Source organism: Penicillium antarcticum (assembly GCF_028974205.1).
Source record: "Penicillium antarcticum strain IBT 31339 chromosome Unknown utg000009l_segment0_segment0, whole genome shotgun sequence".
NCBI classification, from domain to species: Eukaryota; Fungi; Ascomycota; class Eurotiomycetes; order Eurotiales; family Aspergillaceae; genus Penicillium; species Penicillium antarcticum.
This window is the reverse complement of record NW_026695307.1, coordinates 6737480-6763948: the sequence shown is the minus strand read 5'-3', so window position 1 is coordinate 6763948 and position 26469 is coordinate 6737480. Positions and strand designations below refer to the sequence as shown.

The 26469-nt window shown below is 49.4% G+C and overlaps 8 protein-coding genes across 8 annotated transcripts; 3 read left to right on the top strand and 5 right to left on the bottom strand.

The window, feature by feature from the left end:
• Nucleotides 1-437: 437 nt before the first annotated feature.
• Nucleotides 438-3346, bottom strand: N7508_010901 (COPII subunit SEC24; the record flags this gene model as incomplete). The annotated part of the gene is made up of 4 exons (XM_058468961.1): nucleotides 438-449; nucleotides 501-1070; nucleotides 1124-2770; nucleotides 2819-3346. 4 exons carry the CDS (start codon nucleotides 3344-3346, stop codon nucleotides 438-440), a joined length of 2757 nt encoding a protein of 918 aa, XP_058316807.1.
• Nucleotides 3347-4552: 1206 nt separating this feature from the next.
• Nucleotides 4553-6908, top strand: N7508_010900 (kinesin family protein; the record flags this gene model as incomplete). The annotated part of the gene is made up of 3 exons (XM_058468960.1): nucleotides 4553-4820; nucleotides 4880-5289; nucleotides 5346-6908. 3 exons carry the CDS (start codon nucleotides 4553-4555, stop codon nucleotides 6906-6908), a joined length of 2241 nt encoding a protein of 746 aa, XP_058316806.1.
• A 305-nt stretch (nucleotides 6909-7213) lies between these two features.
• On the bottom strand, nucleotides 7214-9090 carry N7508_010899 (uncharacterized protein; the record flags this gene model as incomplete). Its single annotated transcript, XM_058468959.1, has 10 exons — nucleotides 7214-7297; nucleotides 7358-7473; nucleotides 7544-7571; nucleotides 7630-7827; nucleotides 7880-8094; nucleotides 8156-8299; nucleotides 8356-8687; nucleotides 8742-8814; nucleotides 8875-8888; nucleotides 8945-9090. The coding sequence occupies 10 exons, from the start codon at nucleotides 9088-9090 to the stop codon at nucleotides 7214-7216; spliced, it is 1350 nt and encodes a 449-aa protein (XP_058316805.1).
• Nucleotides 9091-10015: 925 nt separating this feature from the next.
• On the bottom strand, nucleotides 10016-11584 carry N7508_010898 (MCT family MFS transporter; the record flags this gene model as incomplete). Its single annotated transcript, XM_058468958.1, has 4 exons — nucleotides 10016-10448; nucleotides 10507-11090; nucleotides 11146-11252; nucleotides 11302-11584. 4 exons carry the CDS (start codon nucleotides 11582-11584, stop codon nucleotides 10016-10018), a joined length of 1407 nt encoding a protein of 468 aa, XP_058316804.1.
• Nucleotides 11585-13899: 2315 nt separating this feature from the next.
• On the top strand, nucleotides 13900-14640 carry N7508_010897 (alpha/beta fold hydrolase; the record flags this gene model as incomplete). The annotated part of the gene is made up of 1 exon (XM_058468957.1): nucleotides 13900-14640. The coding sequence occupies one exon, from the start codon at nucleotides 13900-13902 to the stop codon at nucleotides 14638-14640; it is 741 nt and encodes a 246-aa protein (XP_058316803.1).
• A 148-nt stretch (nucleotides 14641-14788) lies between these two features.
• On the bottom strand, nucleotides 14789-20870 carry N7508_010896 (uncharacterized protein; the record flags this gene model as incomplete). Its single annotated transcript, XM_058468956.1, has 4 exons — nucleotides 14789-14911; nucleotides 14980-16431; nucleotides 16495-18787; nucleotides 18841-20870. 4 exons carry the CDS (start codon nucleotides 20868-20870, stop codon nucleotides 14789-14791), a joined length of 5898 nt encoding a protein of 1965 aa, XP_058316802.1.
• A 694-nt stretch (nucleotides 20871-21564) lies between these two features.
• N7508_010895 (AIM24 family protein) lies at nucleotides 21565-23062 on the bottom strand (the record flags this gene model as incomplete). The annotated part of the gene is made up of 7 exons (XM_058468955.1): nucleotides 21565-21861; nucleotides 21913-22132; nucleotides 22183-22301; nucleotides 22350-22520; nucleotides 22581-22652; nucleotides 22714-22832; nucleotides 22900-23062. The coding sequence occupies 7 exons, from the start codon at nucleotides 23060-23062 to the stop codon at nucleotides 21565-21567; spliced, it is 1161 nt and encodes a 386-aa protein (XP_058316801.1).
• Nucleotides 23063-23427: 365 nt separating this feature from the next.
• atm1 (ATP-binding cassette Fe/S cluster precursor transporter ATM1) lies at nucleotides 23428-25881 on the top strand (the record flags this gene model as incomplete). The annotated part of the gene is made up of 7 exons (XM_058468954.1): nucleotides 23428-23787; nucleotides 23833-23898; nucleotides 23954-24068; nucleotides 24121-24389; nucleotides 24436-25482; nucleotides 25533-25749; nucleotides 25805-25881. 7 exons carry the CDS (start codon nucleotides 23428-23430, stop codon nucleotides 25879-25881), a joined length of 2151 nt encoding a protein of 716 aa, XP_058316800.1.
• Between the last annotated feature and the right edge of the window lie 588 nt (nucleotides 25882-26469).

Genomic DNA, 26469 nt, shown 5'->3' with positions numbered 1-26469 from the left:
TTACGGATAGGGGCGAAGGACCAAGTTAGAGTTGAATGACATTTCTATGGGCAAACATAAAAAAAATGCCAGCGACGAGGTTCGAACTCGCGCGGGTTGCCCCACCAGGGTTTTATTCTTTTGAAGAATCTTAAATCTGGCACCTTAAACCACTCGGTCACACTGGCCATAATATGGCTATTTTCCATTTTCAAGATTATGGAGTAGACTGTGAGAGGCTGAAAGAGGTATTATCTCCACTGTTATGGAGACTACGGATACAAGTACGACGGATATACACACTGATAGATATTCAGACTCGTAAAAACTCATTGGCTCTGAGGTAATACCAGAGCGAGTACAGCAGGCTATATCCCCACCATCTACTAGATAAATCCAAACATGCCACTCAATTTTCCCGAGGTGATGGTACACGGACAGCGAGCATTCAGCGAACATTACTGCACGACCTGATGTCATCGTCAGTGCTGGCTGACACCGCCAGAGCAGAGGACTCAAACCTTCTCCTGCAATGTACCCATCCACTGGTCCAGGCTGACGCTCTGGTCGGCACGGTCCTCGACCAACATGGTCAGGGCCCAGAGGCGCAGGCCCGGCTCGCCGTCTTCCCGCACCACGTACAGGTGTGGCACGATCATGCTGCCGACGCCCTTGGCCCGGTGATCCCGGCTCTTCTCCACGACAGCCCGCACGCGCTGGTTGAACTCGTTCTCCAGGTCGGGGAGGATCTGCTTGCCCACCATAACCTGCGTCTTGTCGGGCACACCGAAGACGTCCTCGACGAGCTGGGGCACGGCGTCACGGCCAACCCAGAGGAACTGGGTTTGGCCATCGTCGATGAGGTACAGGCCGTAGGGGACGATGCGGCCGGAGGAAAGGTTGACGGCAGGGGGGAGGACGATCTGGCCAGTCTGCTCGTCGGGCACACCAGCGTTGTCGGGCATGTCATGGAGAGAGTACATCCGAGGGTAGATGTATTGAATGAGGAGCGGCAAAGGCAAGGTTGACAGGAGACAGAGTGCGGCAGAGCGCATATCTGTTGGGATTTGGGCGGACTTGCGAAGACCAAGCTAGAAAGAAAATGTCAATAGAGGATTGCAACTGGAGGGATCGAAACACTCACGTTCTTCATCATGGCAAGGAACAGGACAGGCAATGCTCTCATGTTGGCAGGGAACTGAAGGCCACCACCGCTGACGCTGCCACCGGCGAGCTCCTTGCGGTATGTCTGCAAGAGCTCTACCATCTTAGCTTGGAGAGCTTCACGAGCGGGCTCGAGGCCACTGCTCAATGTGCGCTCGACGGCCTTGTGACTGAAGAATGTAGCGATAGCCTGCTGGTCGGCAGAGGCATAGATATCTGCCAGGTTGGTGGTAGTGGGCAGCGCGAGGGTCAACACACGGATACGACGTTCACCGTTGCAGGTAGTGTGGAGGACAGCTGCCTGCATGCAGACAACCGGCTTTGTGACAGTCTCGTCAATGGCCACCTCGACCACGTAGGCCTGGTCACGAGGGAAGGCAGGGAAGGCACAGAGATCTGAGCTGCGGTTGAAGAAGTTACCGTAGAAGGTGCTCATGCGGAGACCAGTGGTAGCACGCACACGGAGAACAGCCTCCAAGCCGATCTCTGAAGACAGGTAATCGGAGAATTCACGGTAGAACTTCATGGCATCCTCCGTCCGTGCACCGCTCCAGCCAGGGTAGAAGTAGGTTTGACCGCCAGTGTAGCGGGGCAAGTTGCTCAGAGATGCCACATCCTGGTATTGAGATGAGAAGAGGAACATGTCCACGGAAACCTGTGCCTTGGAGCATTCGACTGCGAAGCTCTTGTAGAAGGAGTTTCCTGTCTGAAGCAGACCCGACTCTTTACTGGTGCCCAGCACCTTCTTATCTTCTCTCATGGTGAGTGCTCCATGGCCGATGTTAGGCAATGACGCACTCAAAACGGTCATCTTTCCTCCAACAGGGGAGATCAGCTTATAACCGGCGCGCAAGGCCGAGCCCATGGCGCAGCTATTGTTCTGGGTGTTCTGGAACATTTCTTGCAGCTTGTCAAGGAAGACGTCGATGTTGTCCCGGCATTCACTGAGTGTCACCAGGAGATCACCAGGGATTGGGAGGAAAGGCTCGTCCAAGTCACTGACAACCAACATTCGGGGGTCCGAAGTCTCTGAGTTGTCCCGGGGGATGCTGAAGTAGTGCAAGCTCGAGTCTACTGCAATGAAACCGAGACGTGTCCGCCGGTCTGCGTTGGGAATGCGGTCGAGACTCTCCTTGATAGTGCGTGCCGTGGTTGCCAAAAGACCGTTGGTCACAGCTGAATAGCTCACATCGATCAGGAAAAGGTAGACGAGAGGCTGCGGTGGGCGGACCATATACTCTTGCGGCGCAACAAATTCCACCATGCTGTGGTTGAGGTCGGGGCGCAGAGCACGATCGGCAGGCTTCTGCAATGTAGAATCCCAATCGAAGGCCTGGGGCACATCGTTTGTCAGGTTACACATGTTACAACGCCAGCGGTGGCCATGGTCGAGGAAGGTAACGAAGGGGTTGATGTAGGAACGGCAGCGACGGCATCGTGAGATCACTTGGTCGGGAATCACAGGAATGGGGTCCTCGGCATCGTGAAGAGAAGCGTAAGGTTGGATGACGAGAGCGAAGGGCAACTTGGATTTCTTCAGGAGCGAATTAGTTGTTGGCACTGCGTTCAGTGTGGAGCGCATATATTTCGTAGGGCAGTTAGCCTCGGGAGACGGGTAAACACTAGTCTGTCAATTGTCAGCATCTCGATCGTTTGCACATGGTATATCACATACTCCCGGGGGCAAGATAATTGGTGGAGGGGGGTAGTCCAATTCAGCAACATTGAAAGGCTGAGAGCGAAGATCTGTTGGGTAGAGCTGGTTGAGCTGGACTTGAGGGCGCATAGGGGCTTGGGCCACGGGTTGCGGGGGTGGCATGTGGTGCGGCTCTACCATGCCCATTGCGCCGAACTGCTGTGTCATCTGCGAGACATCAGGAACAGCAGGCGAACCGTATGCTGGAGCCGCGGCCTGCATCTGGCTGGGGTCCGCACCGTAGGCGGGTTGCTGGTATCCTGCGGCCTGTGGCTGTTGGGGGTAAGCTCCGTAGGCACCCCCAGCTGTGGGCTGTCCACCAAGCGCGGCATTGGCTCCCGAACCGAAGTCAAAGGCTTCACCGGCGTAGGCTCTCTTCTTCTTTCCACCAGCTGCTGGTGGAGGCGCACCTTGCGCATGGACGGGGGACTGTGTCGGTTCCGGGGTACCGTAGGCGGGCTGGCCATACCCTTCCTGGGGAGGGTAACCCCCTTGTGGTGCTGCCATAGAGGTCGGGTAGGGTGTGTGAAGTTAGACTGGAAGTTTTGGGAGAAGGAGAGATCGCACCCGGCACGGACTCGGGGTGTTGATAGGAGGTGGTTACAGCTCCTGGGCCCCCACAATCAGTTTCTGGTCGGCCAAACAACACTGGGGAAGAGAATAGCTTACGCACAGGGAAAGCTGTACCAACAAATCAGGGATAAGAAAGTACGTGACAAGAGGCTCACCAAAAGAAGCCAAGGGAGTGTGGGAGAGGCGGTGATGGTCTACGGTGGCCTTTAGGTTGCGTTGCCCCAGCCAATCAGAGGCCAGATACCATGTGACGAGGGGTTAACTGCACAATTCTATACTTCAATTGATATAAAGCAGATAGAAATTTAGTACATACAATTGATGAATCATGATATCGCAGGGGCTGGTTGCCAGTAGTCGGTCAAATTGAGAGAGCTTGACCTCAGTATCGCATGGTTACAACATCCGGCTACCTGGTATCATATTGAGGTATAACATATAATATACATCCATGTATATCTTGCAGGAAAAGTCATTAGGTTGATTGGTGTTTGTTTCTATGTTTGTCTTGTATTTTTGCCTTGGAGGAACGAAGTAGGACCAAAACAACATATTGGTTTATTGATATATATTCAAGCCCAATTTCAGTTGGCTAACTTCATAACTACGCTTCTACATGCCACAACAGGTCACCACAATTTTCAAACAGCGAGAATCATACACTATTCAAACACCAATCAGAGGACACGAGGTATATATATACAATATTGAGGATACAAAGGTATATAAAGGTGACTTGTAGTAGAATTGGTCCGTGAACGCTCTACGCACGGATTGGAACGATACTTGGGCGATTTACTAACCACATTTGAATTATTGGTTATTTGCTGTTAGCTGTCATGAGGCCCAACTGATTCATAAGTAGAAGGAGGCTATAGACGTGAGGTGGTACTCCAGAATGCCCATCAAGGAAGAAACCAATGGTTGCCCTGCCAACAACACACACCACAAGAGAACTCCTCCACACGTTCCCCAACCTCAAGTTCTGCATTATCCGTCGACAAGTAGGTAGTTTCGTTTCTTTGCTTTTGGGGGATTTGATTGTTCTCCTTTTGATTTCCCTTTTATCGTCTGTCCTTTCCTGCATTGCATTGGATTATATCGCCCATCAACAAAGGATCGAATGACCACCACGCCACAATGAGTGTCCGAGTCGTCGCACGTGTCCGCCCGCTCCTCAAATCTGAAAGAGACCTTGATGTTATCCTGCGCACAGGATCAGCTGCCACCGATAAATCGCGTCTTTCCAGCATCGGCGAGAAGAGCGACAAGAAATTGGCCGCTTTGAGGGATAGAGACAATGTTGTGCGGATCCCCAATCCTAAGAATGAGGGCGAAGAATACGCCTTTCAGTTCAATGGGGTGTACGACGCGGAAGTTTCACAGCAGGAATTGTTTGATGCCGAGGGTGAGTCGGATGCCGACCCCATGGACGACTATAGGCCAATATATTGACTTGAATGACAGTGGCACCAACAATCAAGCACCTCATGAACGGATTCGACGTCACGTTGTTTGCATATGGTGTTACTGGAACAGGAAAAACACATACAATGCGCGGCGGTAAAACCCTGGCGGACAGGGGTGTGATTCCTCGACTACTCAGTGGTGTCTATAGGCGCGCTAAGAAGATTGAGAAGGATAGCGAGGGAGAGACCACGGTGCGCGTTGCTCTGAGCTATTATGAGATTTACAACGACAAGGTGTACGATCTGTTCGAACCGCCCGAGAAGCGCACAATGGCGGGCCTTCCCCTTCGCGACAATGGTGGAAAGACAGTGGTCTGCGGCTTGAGCGAGAAGCCGTGTACAACTTTGAAGGAGTTTGAGCAGCTCTATGACCAGGCCAATACCAATCGGTCGACTTCTGCCACGAAGGTAAGATTTTGATATACAGACAAGCAGTTGGCTTTGTTGCTAAAAAATACTTGCAGCTCAATGCGCACTCATCACGATCACACGCAATTCTCGGCGTGAAGGTTACTGTTACCTCGCCTGAACATACTCGCGTGAGCACTGCTTCCGCCATCGATCTTGCAGGTTCCGAAGATAATCGACGGACCGAGAACGACAAGGAGCGCATGGTGGAATCGGCCAGTATCAACAAGAGCCTGTTCGTCCTGGCGCAGTGTGTCGAGGCTATCAACAAGAAGCAACACCGCATTCCATACCGCGAGTCGAAGATGACTAGAATTCTGTCTCTGGGACAAAACAACGGCTTGACTGTGATGATTCTCAACCTCGCTCCTGTTCGATCTTACCATCTGGATACCATCAGCTCTTTGAACGTCGCAAACCGTACCCGGAAGATCGAGGTTCGGGAAGTAGAGAATGACCCTATGTTCAAGGGCCCTGCAAGACCAGCTGTTCGGCCTTCTCTGGCAAGTGCGCGTCAGCCTTTGCGTCCACTCACGGCCTCTGTCAATGTGAACATGCCAGCCCCTGCTGCTAAGGAACCAGCAGAGAAAGATGACACCAAGCCTGTGAAGGCATTCAGCGTGTATTCCGACAAGCCACAGACCAAGCTCATTAGCCAGCTACGGAAACCGGAAGGACCTAAGCGCGCATCTCTCTCCAACGCCCCTTCAAGTCTTCCCTTGAAGCCATCTCGTCAACCATTAGGCACACAAGCTCCTGCGCGCCATGCTGATTTATCAGCTGCCCGGATTGAAGAGATGGTCGAGAAAAAGGTCGAGGAGATTTTGGCGTCACGAGCTGTGAGCGAACAATCGAAACAATCACAGGTCCGTGAGCTCAATGAGCAATTGCAGCGACGATTGGAACAACTAGAGCAGCGTATTGAGGGTACCGAGGATGCGCGGGCCGAGGGTCTGTCATACTTACTCATGGCCAAACAGCATCAAGCACGCGGCGAGGACGCCTCGGCACTGAGAATGTACCAGCTGGCGGCACCTCACTTCCCACACAATGAGAAGCTTGCTGGCAAGATTGCTGCCTTGAAGGAGCGTATTCATGCTAAAGCCTGGGAGAAGCAAGCACCCTCCCCACCTAAGGGCAGACTTGGTAGCATGCTTTCTCTCAAGAAGGAGCCGACCAAGACCCTCGGAAAACGTCATGCTGAGGATGACGACGATTATATGGACCAGACAGGTGGCGGTTTCTCTAGTGACGAAGAGATAGCACGCCCGCGACACAAAAAACGTGCTTCAACTAAGCCTCGTCACAGCGAGAACGGGGATCTCGTTTTCCTTGATAACGAGGATCCCTCCATTTCCCCTCGTACAATGCATCTGCTGTCCATTATCAACTCAAGGGATGTCAGCCAGATCAAGTTGCTCAAAGGCGTAGGAGCCAAGAAGGCAGAGGCACTTGTAGACTGCCTCTGCGAGATGGACCAAACAACAACAGATGGAAACAACGGCGAACTGATCTCAGACCAGCCCCAGTTCCAGGTGAACAGTCTGGCACAGCTGAGCCAGCTGAAGGGTGTCGGGGTCAAGACAGTGGAGAACATGAGACAGGGAGTTTTGGCTTGATTGCTGCATTTTTCAGCCCTTGGGCATATAACCGGGCATAATGGGGGTCTTTTCATGCATCCATCCTTCAGCGACGGTGCTAGGGCGTTTTCGTGTTTATACATTCGTACTTTGGAGTGTACTTTTGACAGATATTTTGGTGTTGCTGAATCAATCATCTTTCATTTGGAGTACATGTAATTCTTTCGTTTTGGAATATGGATCCTGTCCAAGACATTATCAAAGACATTATGACGCTTAATGCTTAACGTTAGTTCTAGTGAGGGCTGATGCCCTGTTTTGGTGTTGGCTTTTCCAATAAGTGATCAGGTGGCGTTGGCGCAAGACCAGCTGGCAGTGCCTGAGTCTTCGTGAATGGCGACACCCGAAACCCAGAGACCCAATCCACACTAGACGAAGTTAGTTCTGAACCGCAAAGCCAAAGCATAAAATTGTCCGAGGAGACTTACAATAGCACAGGCAATAGCCAAGATACCGATGTTGATAATGGTCAAAGAAATCTTCCTCCAGTTCTTGAAATATTGACCCTTGTTCATGTGCAGCCAGAAGATAGCAGGGAGACCGACTGTTCAGGAACAAATTAGCGTTCTTTCAATTGCACGGGAAGTAATTCGCAGAGAAGGGGGTAATCATACAGCTGAACCAACTGCCGAATAGTGCACTCTGTAAAAATGTGTTAGCTAGAATCCCTCGTAAAACCACAATCCGTTTCAAAACTTACAATAAGACTGAGCAAGTCGTTGAAGACGGGAATGGACTCAGCCACAACCCACGAGATAACCCAGACTCCAAGACAAATAGCAACCCAGGAGCCAATAGACAGGAAGCTTCGGCTGTGCATGTTGTCTGAGCCACGGAACATGCGGACATAGATGTATTTACAAGCGACATGGCCCAAGACGACACCGGAAAGGATAGTCTGTATAACATTAGCGAGGGTGATGGAACTGCTAAAAGCACGATAGACTCACGGTTGGAATAGCCATACCCCAAGCGATCTTTCTCATCAAGGGACTCAGAGAAGAAATGGCAGGCGACTTGACATCGGGCCCCACGTAGTGATAGATAATCAATGCGCTGACCAGGTACAGAACCGTGTCGACGATTTGAAGCATGGCTAGCGACTTGTTGAAGGTTCTTGGGTCCTCTGTCTCAGACATGAAGCCGAAATATGCGACATGGGCAACTATATTGAGTTAGCTCGGCTTCCGACTAGGTTTGATATCTCTCATGAGATGTTAACATACGGTAGGCGAAAATGATGTTGGTAACGGCCAAGAAGCCCTCGCGGAAGCTGACAGTCGTGGTGACTTCGTTAGGGACCCAGCCCTCGCTCTCGACACCCACGGTAATCATGGTGATAATTGTTGCAACCAGCACACTTAGGAATGCTAGATAATTGTCAACCAGATTGTAAATTAAGACATCAAGCGCGATTAATACTCACAAGCAACAGACATCCAGTAAACTTTATCCATAGTACGCGGCAAAGCGCCCAGGAAACAAATAATCAGTCCAACGACACCAAAGACCAGCGTACAAGTGCCGTGATTCGTCAATGCATTCATCAAGATGTTGAACATGAGAATATTGCTAGCCATGAGGAAAATTAGCAGCAAAAGCTGGCCGATACCGAGTAGCTCACGGCCAAAACGGCCCATCAAGAGCTCACCGGCGTCTCCCATGCTGTGAATGGCAGGGTGGCGGAGCTTGAATTGGCCAATGGCATAGCCCGTGTACCATGAAAGGGCAGAGATGAACAGAATCATGATAGCAGCACTGTATTGCAATTAGTCAATGTGCTGCTAGAACAATGCTGATGGAGATACATACGGGACCATTCCAAGGGTGGCCACAGCAGATGGGAGAGAAAGAATTCCGACGGAGACATTCTCAGCAATCATCACTGCACGTAAACGTTAGATATCAAAGCTAGGTTCGATATACATCAAAGTAAGAGACTCACGCATGCCGCAATGCCTAATTGAATGATTAGCCATGTCAATTGATATAAAACGCGAGCAAGAGTAACATACCACCACTTCATAGTCCGATACTTAACCTCAGCAGTCTCCTCATTACCAAAAGGCTCCAAGTCCTTCGCCTCAAAAGGTTTCTCGTCATTTTGAAAAGGTTCATCAATGACCTTGCCCTGAACGGCATATGACTCTTGATCACTCATGACGGGCAGATTCTGTCCTGCTCGGCGCTTTTCCCGAAGTATCTGGGGTAAAAGCAGCCCGAATGAATAAGCCAAAGCAACTATACCAGCATTGATAGCATGAATGATTCAGAGATCAGATTTTCGTAATTGCAAATTTACCCCAAAGCCAAGAAAAAATCTGAAGCCCCGGGAATTGGGTGGAGCCCTTGAATTTTTCCCGTGCGGATGTCGGCCGAAACCGGTAATTTTTTTGGGTTACACGGCCTTCGTTGATCTTCAATTTGAAATCGGAGGTGATGATCGTCTGTAGCTGAATAAATAGCGGTTGGCAAATAATTATCGTATGTTTGGCATTATGGGTGTGAAAAAAGTGGTGGAAACCGTGCCATATGCGCCGTTTTCGGCATGCCGATGTTTCCCGCCAGTTTCCCGATTTGTGATTTCTCGACGAAAACAGGCATATTTTGTTCTTAGTCATGTTGTGTTTGTTGACACATTGAATATAAAAGTATTATCATAGTTTACAGTACAGACCAAGCAGTGACCAGCGCATATTGATTGATATTGTAAATTGGAGCCTGACGTACCAGGCCAACAAAATTATATAGTTACCAAATCTTGGCGGTTGACTCCAGTTGCCTGATAATTACGTTTACAGAATTGTCATTATCTGACCACGAAAAACCAGAAGATAAAATATAGACTACAAGTGTTCACGGGTTGCTTCAATGTGTCCCGTTCACTCGTTTGGTATTCATGTATGAAGTACTGCATATATCGTAGTCACCTTGGCACTGCCACCCTGAAAACCTTATTCAAGCTTCCTTGCAGCCCGGAGAGAAATGAGTGAAATTAGGCAAACATTAAATTATCGACTAAGTAACTTTTGATATGCTATTATATACTCTAATGCCGCCACCCAAGGCACCCAATTGCCCGCATTTCACACCTTGTTCAGCTTGAACCCACCGCCAACAACAACTCGGGCCAACACAAACAACGTCGACCCAGCAATCATAACAACTCCACAGAAGATCTGCAGTTTAGTATAAGAGCCATGAAGCACATCCGGAACCAGAGCACCACCAATAGGAGTGCCCGTCAAAGCTGCGAAGGAAATGATAGCAAAGAAAGTACCGTTGCGCACGCCGACCTGGCGCAGATCCGAGATCTGTGCGATACAGGCTGGAGCGAGGGAGACGAAAGCACCAGAGCCGAAACCATACAGAGCACTAAAGATGATGGCAGGGACGTTTCCTCGCGATGGCAGCCAGAGGGCCAGAACGAGGATTGCGGAGAAGAAAGTTGTGACGACCATCATGTTGTAACGGCCGACTTTGTCGGCGAAGTAGCCTGGGAGTGTACGGCCAAAGATACTATTCAATTGCGTTAGATCAGCCCATACAAATTGGCAATGGAGAAGCCGAAACTTACCTAGCAGCGTTCAAAATGGGAATGAGATATCCCGCAAGACCGGGGGACATGCCATATCTTTCCGCTTGAGTAATAACAAAAGTGAAAGGCAAGAACATTCCCCAGAAGAAACAGAAAGCACCAGCAAGCGTAAGCGAGAACTTCAGCTCTCCCAATGGCCGCAGGAAACTCCAGATATCAAAAGGCTTGGGACGATGCGGGAGTCTGGACTTGAGGGTAACATTGGCAATACCCAACATGAAGAGAATGAGGAATGCGCAAATACGCATAGCCCAAGGGAAACCGACTTGAGGAATCAAACGAGTCACCATGATGGGGAAAATAACACCACCCAGACTGGATCCGGAGGCTGTCACGCCCAGAGCGAAGGCGCGGCGTTTGGCGAACCATGTGCTGACAGAGTTGACGGAGGCGTTGAAGATTGCGCTTGCGCCAATTGGGCTGCAGATTCCTTGCGCTAGGATGAATTGGTAGTATTCTGTTGAGAGGGAGGCCATCATCAGACCGAAGACGTGGAAGAATGTGCCTGCGAGGAGGATCCAGCGGGGACCGTAGCTGTCAAATAGTGTTCCGAAGATTGGGCCCTATGAGATTGTGAGATGTTGGTCTTTGTTGGTTGGAGATCGATAGGGGACGTACACAGAAAAACATCACAAATGTTTCTAGCGATGTGATCCATGTAACTGTGCTGGTAGAGAATTCGCTCAATTGATGACTCTCATAGTATGTCTGGAAGACTCCGATGCCTGGTGGAGATTAGTATGTTGAAATATCATATAACAAAGTCAGACATACAGTTAATCCAGCCAAAGCTAACGAATAGACCGGAGAATGCTCCCAGAACAACGAGCCATGCTTCAGCGCCTCCATCAGGCGGCGGGCTAATTGCTGGTGTTGCGGGTGCTGGGCCAGCAGCAGTGGCTTTTTCAGAGGGTTGTGCTTCGGTTGTCTGCTCTACTCCTTGGAGACCCTTTTCGGGGTCCTCATTCCCTTGGACACTCACGGCGGGCGTTGAGTTGTCGGATGGAGGTATGTTTGTAGCAGTACTATCGATAGACGGAGCGTTAGGGGCTGCCATTATTAGGAGATTTCCTTGGGCTCTCTATAATAGTGCTTGAAACGGGATGCACGAGTATAGAAGAATCCGATACCTGTTCCAAATAGTGATATTAGAACTGCTGTTTGGGCCACCAAAGTGAATTTATAGACTTCGCGCAGACGGGAATTATAAAATTAAGAAACGACGCTGTGCGATGAAGCAACAGCCTGATTCTAAATGCGATGCGACTCACTTGAAAATGGCAAACGGAGAGATTTCCGTTTGGACGCTAATTCTCCGAGACTCGAGGGTTATATCTGTAGTGAAACGGACCCTTGAAGACCCCGAACGACCCTGAAAGTATAAAAAAGGTGGATTTAGGATCGAGATCAAGATCAAGATCAAAAGAAGAAGAAAAAGAGATAATATAAGGAGTCTCGGCAATCGCATCCCACTAAGTCCGAACGGTGCTTAATCTTGGTCATTTTTCTTGCGTTTGGAGCTAAACCACGCGAAGACATAGCGGCTTCCCTATTATTGGCTTACCATCCTATCCAGTCTGGCTTGACCCTGTTAGTGGAGACCGAGGAGAGTCCGCGGGTCTTGAACGGGGAGAACCGCAGCTCGGAGATGTGCCTGTCTGAGCCCGAAAGGCCGAGATTACGCTTGCCGGGCATAATTCGTCACATTTGCTATATGCACCATTTCAAAGGTATGCTTTTAGTGCAAATACAAACTATACAAACTACTTTTAACTATTTTCTCTTGGTCCTCATGCTACTGTTAGGTATTAGAACCCTTTAAAGTTCGGTTAGGTTCAACTAAGAACTTTTACATTAAGAAATGCTACTTTCTCGTCCAACTTTGTGATTTATTTTGCTTGCATTTGAGCCTGCGTATGGCTTTTAATCCTATATATCCTGTATTGGGCTGATCAGCTATCAAGCTATTCCCGAGAAAGTATAGAATCTACAACAGAGACAGAGTACGTCCATGTCATGTAGGGGAAGGAGGAACTATGGCTTTCCTCTTATAAGACAAGTGGAAAGCTCTTGACCAATCCCACTGTATTCTCAGGAGAAAAATGTTCAGCAAATTTCAAACCCGCGGGGTGAGCATGTCCGCCATGGCGCATTAAAGCCTCGAGGATTCCGATATGCTGGACAATAACGCGTAATCGGTGGCGCTTCTGCGGACGCTCGGTACATCTAGATCTGTTCCTTGCTCTAGGAGAAGTGTCGCAATTTCTTCGTGACCGTTCTAAATTGCTTCTACCAAAGCCTTCTCCCGGTCGAAACCTTGATCCAACGGCATCTTGAAAATTTCCATGTTACTGTCTATCACTGCCAATTCCAAGAGTGTGATTTGGCACTTCCCATGCACAAACTTAGTGAAGAATAGGTCAAGTGCTTTATTATTACAGTAAGTGACAGCCACACAGAAGGAATCATCACTGACATCAGCACCACGAGCCAAAAGCGCCTTGACATATTCAACAACTTGCTTGTGCACTTTGCATGCAGCAAGTTGAACGGGAGAATCTTCTGATTTGGGATTGCGATCCACAGGCAGTTTTGAGCCGCTTTTGTCCAGTAAGATCTCGACCACTGGGAGAACCCCCCATTCTTTGCGGCCAGATGGATGGGTGTGCGCCTCTCATTGCTTTCAAAATCGAGAACTGAACCTGCTTCAAAAAGGTACTTGACGAGTTCGACATGTCCATGCTCGGCGGCATCGAGAATCGGATGTTTGAATGGACAACGGCATTCGCAACTTTCTCTGGTATTGTCACAGGCCTCCATGTGGATTGGGCGATCTTTCATGGGATATCCTAATTCGATGAATTGGGCTACCACTGAAACAGATCCTCTTTCAGCTGCATGGATCATGCCATGGCCACTCTGATGATGAAGATTGTATCGATACAAGATGTGCTTCGTTAGAAGGTACAGCCGGTGGTTGACTTAGACCAAGGCGCCGAGATCATTTTGCGATCGCAATTCATGCGCAATCAGAAGTATATCCTCATTCAATCATGTCAGATAAGGCATAAGGAGTGAATTCTAAGGGGGTTTATGTTGGAGTCGAGTGTGTATCTAAGGGGCCTGGGGCTAGGGGTCACCGGTAGGCGTTCCTAAGCGAGGCAGAATACCTACATGCAGGCAGACAGGGCTTGAGGAAGCTGGGGTAGTAACTAGATTCTAAATATTGCAACGGTTTAGCACGCTATCTGCTAGTCATGCAGTAAGATCAGAAGTAAGCGTTGGATTTGGGGGCCGAATCCTTCCAAGCCCCCCCGGGCATCTTCCCTTTTACGCCCAATTGACATTCCAGCATAGCGTCCGATATTAAACATGACAGGAAAAGAAACAATCGCCCTCATTCATGGCGCTTTCACAACCTCCAACGACTGGAAGCAGATAGCCTCGGATCTTGCACAGTCATTCCACGTCCTAACCCCCGACCTACCAGGCCATGGAGATGCCACAGAATCAATTTTCACCGTGGACAATGCAGCCGATTCAATCCATAAGCTTATACGAGAATCCGCAACAGGCGGCAAGGCACATGTCGTCGGCCATAGCCTGGGTGCCCAAGTCGCGATCCGACTAGCAGAAAAATACCCAAACGTCATCAGAACCCAAATAGTATCAGGTTTCGAAATCTACCCTTCCTTGCCATCAACCCCTTGGCTATCTCGCACACTCTGGACAATGAATCGCGTGGAGAACCTAGTTCCTCGCCCGGCAATTAGGTGGCTGATGGATGGTGCGCGTATCGGCCGATCCTATCCAACAATGAAGGCCTGCAGAGAGATCGCAGAGGCAATGAATACGGCCATGTTACCTGAGCCCTGGCCTGCACCCACACTCATTGTGGCTGCTGGTCGTGGAGGAGTGATCCCTTCGTATGACCACCCCGACGATGCACGGAAATTGGCTGCTATTGGCCGTGAGCTTAATGATAGGACGATTGCTGTTGTGCATCCTCGAATGAGACATCCCTGGCATCAGCAGGATCCTGCTCTTTTTGTTTCTATGATCAGGGCTTGGATTGGAGGGTTTGAAGTACCTGCGGGATTTGAGAGTTTATAGTTGCATATTGAATCAGACTTGAACCTAGGAGGCAGGCCTAAAGGGAAAGTAAGATGAAGGTGCAAGATAATTTCAATCTAGTCATTATCTGAGTTAAGATTGATGATACCTATCCACAACCCAAATCAAATGGCAATTCCATAATTCCTTACTCCATCTGTTCTGCACGCGATACTCCTTCGACAGCCTGGTGATTTCGACCTCCGATACCCGCTCCACACTCGGGACATGTAGCAAGCTCCATTGGCATACCACATTCTCCAACGGCAAACTATCAAAAACAGATAGGTCAGTATTATATCCACCAAGATCAATGCCCGAGGACAAGGGAACACTCACTGGATGCCCATTGACACAATTGTACCAGTGCCCAGAGTTAGTCGCAATCCCTCTTGGACCACCAACCATGGCAATCTTGATAGACGCAAGTTCCTCTGGAGTCACGTTCTCGTAGCGAGGACCTTCAAATAAGCGAGTCATCTCATTAACCCTCTCCTGAAGGTCCTGGCAGTTCCCTAGCTCCTGACATCGACTCAAGGCATCTTTCAGGAAGTCACGAGTGATGTTGATACGATCCGCAACTGTTTCCAAGCCTGTGCCCTTCAATTTGTCCATATCAGAGTCATCTTCTGTGGTAGTTCTTGGAGAACTACGATCAGACCATCCTTTCAGTTGGATGACCATGGCAAATGCGAGCGTTGCAGTGATGACAATACGAGAGAGGCTTACAGCCTTAGCTTGAATGATCAAACCTTGACAGTCCTTGAGAAAAGGCATGCTGTCTTGACAAAGCTCTTGGGACTGAGGCTGAGTCGTCCCCAGGAACCGGGCCAGGGCTCGGTCATTAGACATCCGTTTTGACATCTCTCCGAATTGATGCCGAAGAATGATTCCCCGAGTCTTGATATTAATCAATCGTGCACCGAGAGAGATCTGGTCGTCAGGCTGTGGGGCCACTATTTTAAGTTTCTTCATCTGGCTTGATATGGAGATAGTTTCGTCCGACAGAGGCCTCTGAGACAGAGCGATTGCATCCATAAGTCGCTTTGTTGGCTGATGCTCTACACCCATCTTTTTGCTGAGAGCTGCAGCCTCTTTTGAGATTTGCAAACCTTCCAGATATAAAGATTTCGGCTGTGCTTTGCCGACGAATATTGACCCTGTGTCTCTCTTAACAGAAAGCGAAATTTCGAAACTCTTGAGACGAGATTGCAGACTTGCAAGGTCGGCTTGTCCGTTTGTAAGGAATCGTTTGGTTGTTTCGTCCATAACAGCGCGATTGATAACGCGATTGTACCGCTTTGTCACAAATTGACGAATAGGCATCCTGCAGTCAGGACATGAGGGCATGGTGCTTGCAAGAGAGGCAGATACATCCCGAAGACCGTTAAATTTGCCAGTCTTGCCTCTGGTATACACCTCATCCAGGCCAACTACTCCATCAACAGACTCACTAGTAAAGAAATGACCACACCCAAGAAGAACAATTGGAGTTTCGTCGAGGTTGATCTCGGAGTAGAGTTTTGATTCCAAAAAGTCCACACGAGCATCTCCCTTGTCGCCACATTCTTGACATAGACCACTTGGACAGTCTTCTCCGCAAAGACTCGGGCATCGATGTCCACACTTGAGGATCTTATCACATCGTTCTTCGCAAGGAAGTCGGTCACAGAGTGCTGCGCAAGGCATCGAACAGGAGCCTTGATGAGGGCAGGACCATGTGCATTTCTCGATACATGGTGCACATGCCTTTGCGCAGGGAGATTTACATGCCGAGTGCGAGCATCGAACCTTCATATTATTAGCATCCAACATGCGCAGCTAGAAAGTAGGGGGAAAAAAAGGTCAACTTACCTCGCACTTTGCCTCACAACTGCCGCAGCTTTTACCATCATGGCACACCTTGAGGCACTTGTGATTGCATGTACCATATGGACGGTCACATTTCTTCTTGCAAGCTGGGTGATCAAAAGATTCCACGCCACTATCGCTCTTTTGAAGACATCTTCCACACGTAGCTTCACATTTATGACCACAGCTGAGAATCTGTATGCATGGTTTTGGACAATGGAAGGACTCAGATGTGACGTCTGCAAAACAACCGATTTGGATGGGATGGCCACAGCGCGAGACTGTCTTTTCAACCTTCACATCGCACTTGATGGCTGCCAGATTATTCATCTGATGGCAAAAGATCTTCTCTTTAACATGACCACAGGGAAGCAGGACATCAGGGATTTTGACCAAACAAAGACCACATTTCTCACCACAGAACTTGGGACACGCGTGATCACAGGTTTTTCGAACCCGAGGGCAAGGCTTGCAGCAAGAAAATGCGTCGTGGAGAACTGATGCATGGCATTTAGCCTGGCATTGGTGTCCACATGGCTCAAGTCGACGAGTACACGGGAGATCACAACCGCCTTCAGGGCTCTTCTTCTCAAAGTCGTGAGGCTCAGAGCAGAGAATAGGTACCTCTGTGTGACGGGGACAACAGAGGGCTAACTCAGTACCGACTGCGTTTTTGTTGGCGAGCTGTGCATAAACATCAGCCCACATTGGAACATTGAGGTAGGTCTCCGAGTTTCCAATTAGGTACATCCCATGCTGTGCTCGACTAAGAAGTACATTGATTCTGTTCTCTGTTCGGAGGAAGCCAACCTTGCGGTTTGAGTTACTGCGGACCAGAGACACGACGATCACCTTGGCCTCTTCACCTTGGAAGTTGTCAACCGTAGCAAGACGGAGTGTCTGAAGCAGTGTCTTTTTCTCAATTGATTTTTGGTTATTAGTTTCCGAGGACTCATAGGAACTCTTCTCGAATCCCTCCGCTGCCAAAGTCTCCAAGTCTCGCTCGCTGAGGCAAATTTCGAAATACTTGCTGAGAGATGCCCGTAGATTTCGCAGTTGGCCGGTATAGGGGGTGAGAAGAGCGATATCTTCAGGCTTGTACTCTCCCTGTCGAACAAGATGACGCACAAGAGCAGTGGCCATGTCGACCTCCCACTGATTGCTGTGTGATTTCACCCGACTGCCGTCATCTCTTGCGTCTTCATTGCGCCGATGATCTAGCCAGAAAATATTGTTTTGCATTCCGACCACATTTGGCAGATTCAAAACGCTTTCGTGGTCCTCGAGTTTTGGATAGACGCTTCCAATCAATCTCGAGATCTCAGGCCTCATCCTTCTTTGAACATTGAGTTGCGCGACGGGAACAGCACGAAGGCCCGGCTCTCCAACAGCCCTTCTCTCAAACTGGCTTCGGTCAAGCTGCCAGGACATTCCAGAAGTTGTCTCAAGGCTAAGCGAGTGATTTTGAATCTGGGGCCGTAGTTGACGATGATCACCGATCTGGATGAAGTGCTCAACACCTGGCATGAGGGCTGAGATGACATGAGCTTCCATAACCTCAGCAGCCTCCTCACATATAACGACTTTCGCTTCTATGCGGCGTAATGTGTCAACATGACGCGCGAGACCCGTTGTCGTGATGCCTATTACGTCGGCTTGAATTAGAGCTCGGCGGTTGATTTCTTCATGAACGGCGCTTATATCTTTGCGAAGACGTTCAGCGCTATCGACTGCTTCGAAGAGCGGGGCGGTTTCTTCCTCATACCATTCTTTAAACCAACTCCTCGCGAGAGCTCGACGATCTGACATCTCGAGGCCGTAAATGCTTTGATTCGCAATGCGCGTCAGATTTTCCAGATGCACATATTCAGCCTCTTTTTCCTTTCTCAATCTCCAAAAGTCTCTTGATGTCAGCTCCAGCCAGCTGAGCAGGGGATCCTTCTCCTTGCTGATGACTTCAAATCCGTCCTTGTCCCCCCCCGTCAGTTGTCTGTGAATCTTGGGCCACTTGCGGCTCAAAAATTGCTGCATTCGATCCCAAGTAGGACCTTTTCGAGACTGGTGGAGAGGCTGCATGGAATATGCAGCGGACTTCATGTACTTTTCGACTTCATTATACGACTGACCGAGAGTTTGAGATTCCACCCTCGTCTTGCTGATGCTATTGCTCACAATGCGAAGGTTCTTGCCTTCCAGTTCGGTGGCCTGGCTGCGCCCGCCAGCACGTATGGTCTTTTGAATACCAATAGCAAGAAGAGACTTCAAGAATTGATCCAGAGCGTGGTTTGTGTAACATCTGTATGTTCATTAGCGATAGTCTCTCAGGGCATAGGGCTCACAGGAACTCACATCACAACAATCGGGCCTAGTCTTGCCTTTTTCTTGATGGCTAGAAGAACCTGAACAAGTTTGACACCTAGGTAGGACTTCCCAGTTCCCGGTGGGCCTTGAATGAGGGCATATTCTCGTGTCAGAGCGGCAATCAGTCCTTGGCACTGGCCACGGTCGAGACCAGTCAGGGTTTCCATTTTCAGGATATCAATGGATCCTGGGGCGTTGGGATCCAAAGTGAGCTCTTGAGTACCGGTCTTTGTAATAGAGGCAAGCGGAAAGACAAATTGTGGTCGTCGAGTGTATGCCGGCGGTGGTATGTTGGAACTGTCGCACTCATCGTAACGGGCTGGCAAAATCCATTTTTGGAATGCCAACTCTTTCTCCCGCTGAATTCGCTGTAGATTCTGGAGAATGGGGGAAAAGGTGGCAGGCATTAGGCCCCGGAAGTCAACGAGAATACCAGGAAGCTCTTCACTGTAGAGCTGACCTAGAAGTTTCAGATCTTCAGGCAAGCATGCGGCAAGCTTGACCGTGATGCTAGGTTGATACCCGTCAGATACGAGGCTACTCTTGCTCTTTCCCGTTTGGTCCTTGGAAGCATTTTTGCCTGTCACTTCGAGGAAAAGGACTTTATTTTGTTTGCCTTCAGAAGCCAAAAAACAGACCAGGGTGCCCTCTTCTAGTCGGTTGGAATCTTGCCACCATTTGCATCTTTCGACAGTAGAGCTCTTGCGAATTTGCTGTGGATCTGCGAAGGAAACAATGGCTTCAAGCTCATGTTTTTCGTTGATGAAAACGGATCGGACCTGTGATGCCATATAAAGATGTGTCTGGCTACTCTTGTCGGATAGGTAGGGGCGTTTGAGATCGCTCTGCTGTAACAAATCTCGAAGCACATCTTTGACAGACCCAAAGATATCATGGCGTAGCAGTCTGAATGTGGAATCAATGTATCTGAGCAGGGGATCTTGTAAGAACTGGGGCTGGGAAAGGTTGGTGGATGGTAAATATTCCGAGTTCTCGCTGACAATCTCTCCATAGGTAGGAAGCAGTGTGATCTCAGAGATGTCGGCAAGATCATTGTCATGCCTGCCTCCAGGAAGCTCCATTTCCAGTGGGAACGACAACCGAACTACCCCGGTCCCCTGAGGCTCCTCAGTCGGATTTGCTGGAGCAAGGTTGCTGTTTGCGGCAGCGACCATGCAGCGCATGACCTCCAGTCTGCTGGAAAGAGCATCTAAGTCCGTCGTGGAGCACACTCTGGGGTATACTCTCAGCAGTTCTTCCAATAAATCGAGAAGTATAAGAAGGTCATCATGGAATCGTGCCTGTCGGACTCTGTATAGAAGCTGGTAAAGCACATTCACCAGTGATTTCATGAGATCTGGCTTCATAGATGTCTCAGTGTCACTCTGCTGCTCATAGACTCTGACAAGGGACCGACAAACGCTTTCGAGAAAGCCGATTGCTCGATCTCCATTCGGGCCACCGAAGGATGCGTACATTGTTCCAACAAACGAATCAACAGAGAGACAGTTCAAGAGAGACGGATGAGTCATGACTTTGATGAATGGCTCAACATAGACAGGAATGGCGTATGTTGCATACTGGCTTGTGGTATGAGTAGTTTCCAGGATGAATTTGTGTCCATGAAGCTTGTCATCCACAAGGTCTCTGGCGAGAAGCTGATGATTGCCCCTATTGTCGCCGTCAAGGATATCAAGAGCCCCTTCCCACAGCTTGAGGATATGTGAGTGCTCTGTTTTACCAGGAAAAATTCCAAAATTCCCGTATCTGAGAATCCGCCTCCAGTCGAGGTATCGGTTTTGTGCATCCAAATCGTCGGCCGTAGGATGGGATGCGGCCCGATTTGATCTAGATTCTTTGGCAGTGTTGCTGTCATGAGAAAACTTGCAATCTGAACCAAATCGGCAAGTTCCACGCTGAAAGTGCCTGCATATCTTGTCATACTGGCCACCCATTCCGATATTGTTCCTGTTTCTCGTGTTTCGAGATTGCCACATTCGATTTCCAAGGCCAGACATTGCAAAGGAGATAGCTAATCTCTAGACAGAAGTGTAGTATAAAGATGAGGGATGGGTTGATGGAAAATAAGATAACCAGGCGATGAGAAGATTGCTGGTTGACTAACTGATGGTGGAACAGGTGGGCAACATATCAATTTATAGTATAGCAATTTGATAATAGCAAAAAGTACATGTTTGCTGTTGGGCACAAGTATACACTGGCGCCTGATTCCAAACAAAAACCCAACAGCTTTTTGCAACAGATTGGGATATGCATCATGACTATGTTGCAAAGCCACATTGAACGGAGTGAACTTGCGGCCAGTATATCTAAAATGCCTTCAGTTCCGTGCTAGTATAGCAGGCAATATAGAGAAGAGGCAGTGACTCAAGAAGACCTCGACCTATGAATGCCAGAAAAAAAAGTACTGTGCCTGTGGCGCAGGATGTGCTCTTCCTGCGCCATCCTGCGCCAAAATCAGCCTCGCCACATCACTTCGACTTGCTCCTCCAACGCATTTCAGGCTACTGTTGTGTCAAACTTTGAGAAATAAAGCGCAGAAGCAAGGGAATAGAGATTGATCAAATCAAGTGGTACCAAGAGAAAAGAAATGCTTATACTGTACAGGATGCAACGTAATACTCATCCTAAACGGAGACCGCCCTAGCCCTACAGAACCCAATGCGAAGAACTCCCAGACATGGTCTACATCTAGTTGCGACCAACTTCTTCAATTTCCACCTTGCCATCTTTGCGAACCTTCGCAACGCTCTGGCTGGTTCCCCGGATTTCCTGCTCCAGTTGGTCTAACGAGCGCTCAAGGTCCGAGGCGTTGCCGGCGGACTTGGACTCGGTCTTCTCAGCTTCGTTGGTCTGATAAGGGGAGGAGGTCAGGCCCCGAGGGGTGCCAGCAATCTCGTTAACTTCATCTCCCGACAAAACGTCGTTAAGACGAGGGCCGCGAGATTGGACAAGGATAGTTGTGGGACCATCGAACTGCATGAAGAGCTGATTATAAAATTAGCCGATGAAAATTGACAGAAGAAGAAAGCGACATACTCTATCTCCCCAGATGGTCATACGAGACCAGGTACGCAACTTGTGGAACCACGCCATGGTGGTCTTGTATGCTTTGGAATCGGACATGTCGCGGACAAACTTGGCCTTCTGGAAAAGGCTTGGGAGAGCCTTCAAGCCTGGGACTTGGAAGCTGAGGGTTGTGGATTTGAAGCGGTAGGGACGGGGAGGGTTGGAGGACATGGTGTAGGCGACGACATTGCTATGGAGAATTAGCTGTGCGCAACACGCAATTTTGGTATAAAAACGAACCTGGGGTGCGCAATATATTGCTCGCCCTCCTTCAACTCAACCGAATAGAGCTGTCCGTTACCAACCAAGGCTATTAATCCTCGGCCGGTGACTTCGGAGCTACCCCAATGAGACAAGCTCTGCACAAATTAGCATCATATTCCGCGGGAGAGAGATGTCTAACTAACCATGTTGGCATTGATAGTCGGCTTGATAGACAGAGACCGGCCCGTCCATGCAAGCAAAGCCCGTCTTTGGGCAACCATCCAGTCCACGGATCCATTAACATTCACAACGGCGAAGGAAGTGTTGGGTGATCGAACGGAGACGAGAGCTGTGACGGGGGTGGCGGAGGAGACCTATAAGTATGTTAGTAGCTGACTCCTTGATTTACAGCTGAACTTATAGGTTCAATATACCTTCTGGTAAAGGAAGGGCACTCCAACGACAGCCCTGCGGAAAGGTTCTAGAACGCTCAATGTCGAAATCACCTGGAATCGGCGCATTAGCACGGATTATCTCTTAGAGCATCACAATAGTCGCATTTCCTACATTATCCGCCTTTCCACTCAAGCCAACCAGTGTTCCTCGTCGTGTGTACAAGTTTTGCGACGCCGAGAGTGAAACCGAAAGGAGCGAATATGGAGCGCCAACAACGTCAAATCGCGCATCTATTTCCCGGCAATGTTAGCCTATGCCTCGATGCCAACAATTTGACCGCGGTAGAAGCCTAATTACCTCGCGATTCAACAGAGCTGGGCGTGTTAGCGAGGGGCAGGTGGTCGTTCACCGAAGGCACCCCCGAAGGCGCGGTGCGAATCTGAACATAGCGCGTTTGCCTACAAGGAATGACTCGTGTCCAGGACAAAGGCCGAACGACCTGCTGTAGAGAAGGACGCATGTTGTGTATGGCGCAGACGAAGAGAGTCCGGACGAAGTTTACGTCAGGAAGCCGCGAGAGTCGGGAAATCTTGGCGCCGAACACCTACGAAGTACACAACTGACGCTCGGAATTGCGACATTGGACTATTTCTATATAAAGTGGTGCAGCAGTTCCTCTTTACTGTGTCTTTATTCTTCACTCTACCCTGCTCATACTATTCCGGCATTGGGGACCCCGATACTTTTCTCCGAACCCGGCGGCTTCCCCCCCCACGAGCTATCGGGACAGCTGCCGACAACCTCACTTGCACTCACTATGCTCCCCTGAGCTCTCCAGTGACTCAAACGACTACCGGAGCCAGAAACATAATTTATCAAGCAGCCATGCTGCTCAGAGCCGCGCGATCGCCGTGTTGGCGCACGGCGCAACTCGCATACCCGAGCTTCGCCGGCCGGTCACGGTGCACGCGACTTATCGGAACGCAACTGCGTGTATTCACATCGGGTGGTAAACCATTGCGGAACAAAACTACAGAAAACAAAGATAAGACACCTACGAAAGATGGTACCTCCACCCCGGCCCCGTCGCAATTGGCCAGCGTCAACATCGTCCAAACGCCCAAAGATGGTGATGCGAAGACACCGAAGAAGGATTTACTGAGCGAGCCTATGGCTGCGACAAAGGACCAAAGGAAGGCGGATTGGGCTATTATGAGGGAAATGGCCAAGTATCTGTGGCCAAAGGTAATACCCGAGTGCTATTGTGTACGATGATCGGGTATTGATTAGATGCAGGATGATTGGGGTACAAAGCTCCGTGTCGGCACCGCATTATCATTGCTTGTTGGCGCAAAGGTCAGTTTATCTTCGGAATTGGGAGAATTCGGTTATACTAATACGATCTATGCAGATTCTCAATGTGGAAATCCCCTTCTACTTCAAGAGCATTGTCGACTCGATGAATGTAGACTTTGCTTCTATTGGCGGAACTGCCTACACTGTGGCTGGATCAATGATTATTGCCTGTGAGAGAGCAACCATCCAAGAACGGAGAAAGCTGGCTAATGGATATCTTAGATGGTGTGACTCGAATTGGAGCTACAGTGTTCCAAGAACTGCGCAATGCAGTGTTTGCTAGTGTTGCGCAGAAAGCAATCCGAAAAGTGGCTTCGAATGTGTTTGAACATCTCTTGCGACTGGATCTCAACTTCCACCTTTCCCGGCAGACCGGCGGTCTCACTCGTGCGATTGATCGAGGTACCAAGGGCATCAGCTTCCTTTTGACCTCTATGGTCTTCCATGTGGTGCCGACTGCTCTTGAAATTTCGCTTGTCTGCGGTATTCTGGTATGCTTTGACGCCGAAATTTGGGTGAAGTCTACTAACTTCCCAGACTTACCAATATGGTCTCCAATTTGCTGCCATTACCACCACCACCATGATCGCATACACAGCATTCACCATCACTACAACTGCGTGGCGAACCAAGTTCCGCCGTCAGGCTAACGCAGCTGATAACCGCGGCGCAACTGTTGCCGTGGACTCACTCATCAACTACGAGGCCGTCAAGTACTTTAACAACGAGAAATTCGAAGTTGCACGATACGGAAATGCCTTGAAGAGCTACGAAGATGCATCTATCAAGGTTACCACTTCCTTGGCATTCCTCAACTCCGGTCAGAACATGATCTTCTCCTCTGCGCTGGCCGCAATGATGTACTTGGCCTGCGATGGAGTTGCAACCGGTGCCTTGACCGTCGGTGACCTGGTCATGGTGAATCAGCTTGTCTTCCAGCTCTCCGTGCCCCTCAACTTCTTGGGCTCTGTCTACCGCGAGTTGCGCCAGTCTTTATTGGACATGGAGACTCTCTTTAACTTGCAGAAGGTCAATGTCACAATTACCGAACGCCCCAATGCCAAGCCCCTGCAGCTTACCCAGGGCGGCGAGATTCGCTTCGAGAATGTGACTTTTGGATACCACCCAGAGCGCCCAATTCTGAAGAATGCCACCTTCACAATTCCCGCTGGACAGAAGTTTGCCATTGTTGGCCCAAGTGGCTGCGGCAAGTCTACAATTCTGCGCCTTCTGTTCCGCTTCTACGACGTCCAATCTGGCCGTATCCTCATTGACGGTCAAGACGTCCGGGACGTCAGCCTTGACAGTCTTCGCAAGATCATTGGAGTGGTGCCACAGGATACACCCTTATTCAATGACACCATCGCCCACAACATTCGCTACGGACGCATTGATGCATCCGACGAAGAAGTGCGCCGAGCCGCCGAGCGCGCCCACATTCACAAGCTGATCGAAGGTCTGCCAGAGGGCTACCAGACCGCAGTTGGTGAGCGCGGTATGATGATCTCGGGTGGTGAGAAGCAGCGGCTAGCAATCTCCCGGTTGATTCTGAAGGATCCGCAACTATTCTTCTTCGACGAGGCAGTGAGTACTTATCAACACCCAAAGGGGACAGTCAGCTAATCTCTATCCAGACATCTGCCCTCGACACCTACACGGAGCAGGCCCTCCTCCAGAACATCAATAGTATTCTCAAAGAACGAAGCCGTACCAGTGTCTTCGTCGCTCACCGCCTGCGCACCATCTGTGACAGTGACCAGATCCTAGTTCTGAAAGAAGGTCACGTAGCAGAGACGGGCTCGCACCGTGAACTACTTGATCATAATGGGATTTATGCGGAACTCTGGAATGGTGAGTGCTGCAATGTTGCATGTTTGAATTCTTGATTACTAACTTTGTTTCATAGCCCAGGAACTGTCTATGGCTCAGGATTTGGAGCTGGAGCGGAACCAGGGTGAGGATGAGATTGAGACTAAGCCGTGAATGATATAGGCTATGATTGATGGGAGTACATAGGATTAGCGGTACATTGTTGACTAGATATCCAGTCTTGTGTTTCCCAGCTGTTCTCTGGAGTAGTGTATGCAGTCTTCGAGGATTTGTATCAATCTTCGGATCTATTAAAATCCAATTTCTATCCATTCATCTGGACGCTTGCCAGTCTACGAAAGATCACTTGGATAATAGGGCTGTTCGATCAGAGGCACGTGACATGACGGTGTTGATGCTTATGTCACCCGTTTTACTCCAGTGAAGCCCTAAGAAGGAAAGGGGATGGCCGAGATAGGAGTACTCCGTATATGGTTGATGATGATACACAGTTGACTAGCGTCAACTTATTTGTTTCCCGGCGAACAAAGCTCAATAGTCAAGTGAGCCTAAACCTGTTCTAGCCTATGCGCGATTAATCTAGTGCTATCCGTGCGCGGGCTAGACTTGGAGGTCTGAAGCTCTCGATGTGATACATACGAGGTAGATATGCCTAGAATGAAGATAGCACTCTTCTAGAATCGATCTTTTCAACGGACAACTCCTTTGCTTTCTCCTAGTTACATTGAAGTAGCGTGTTGA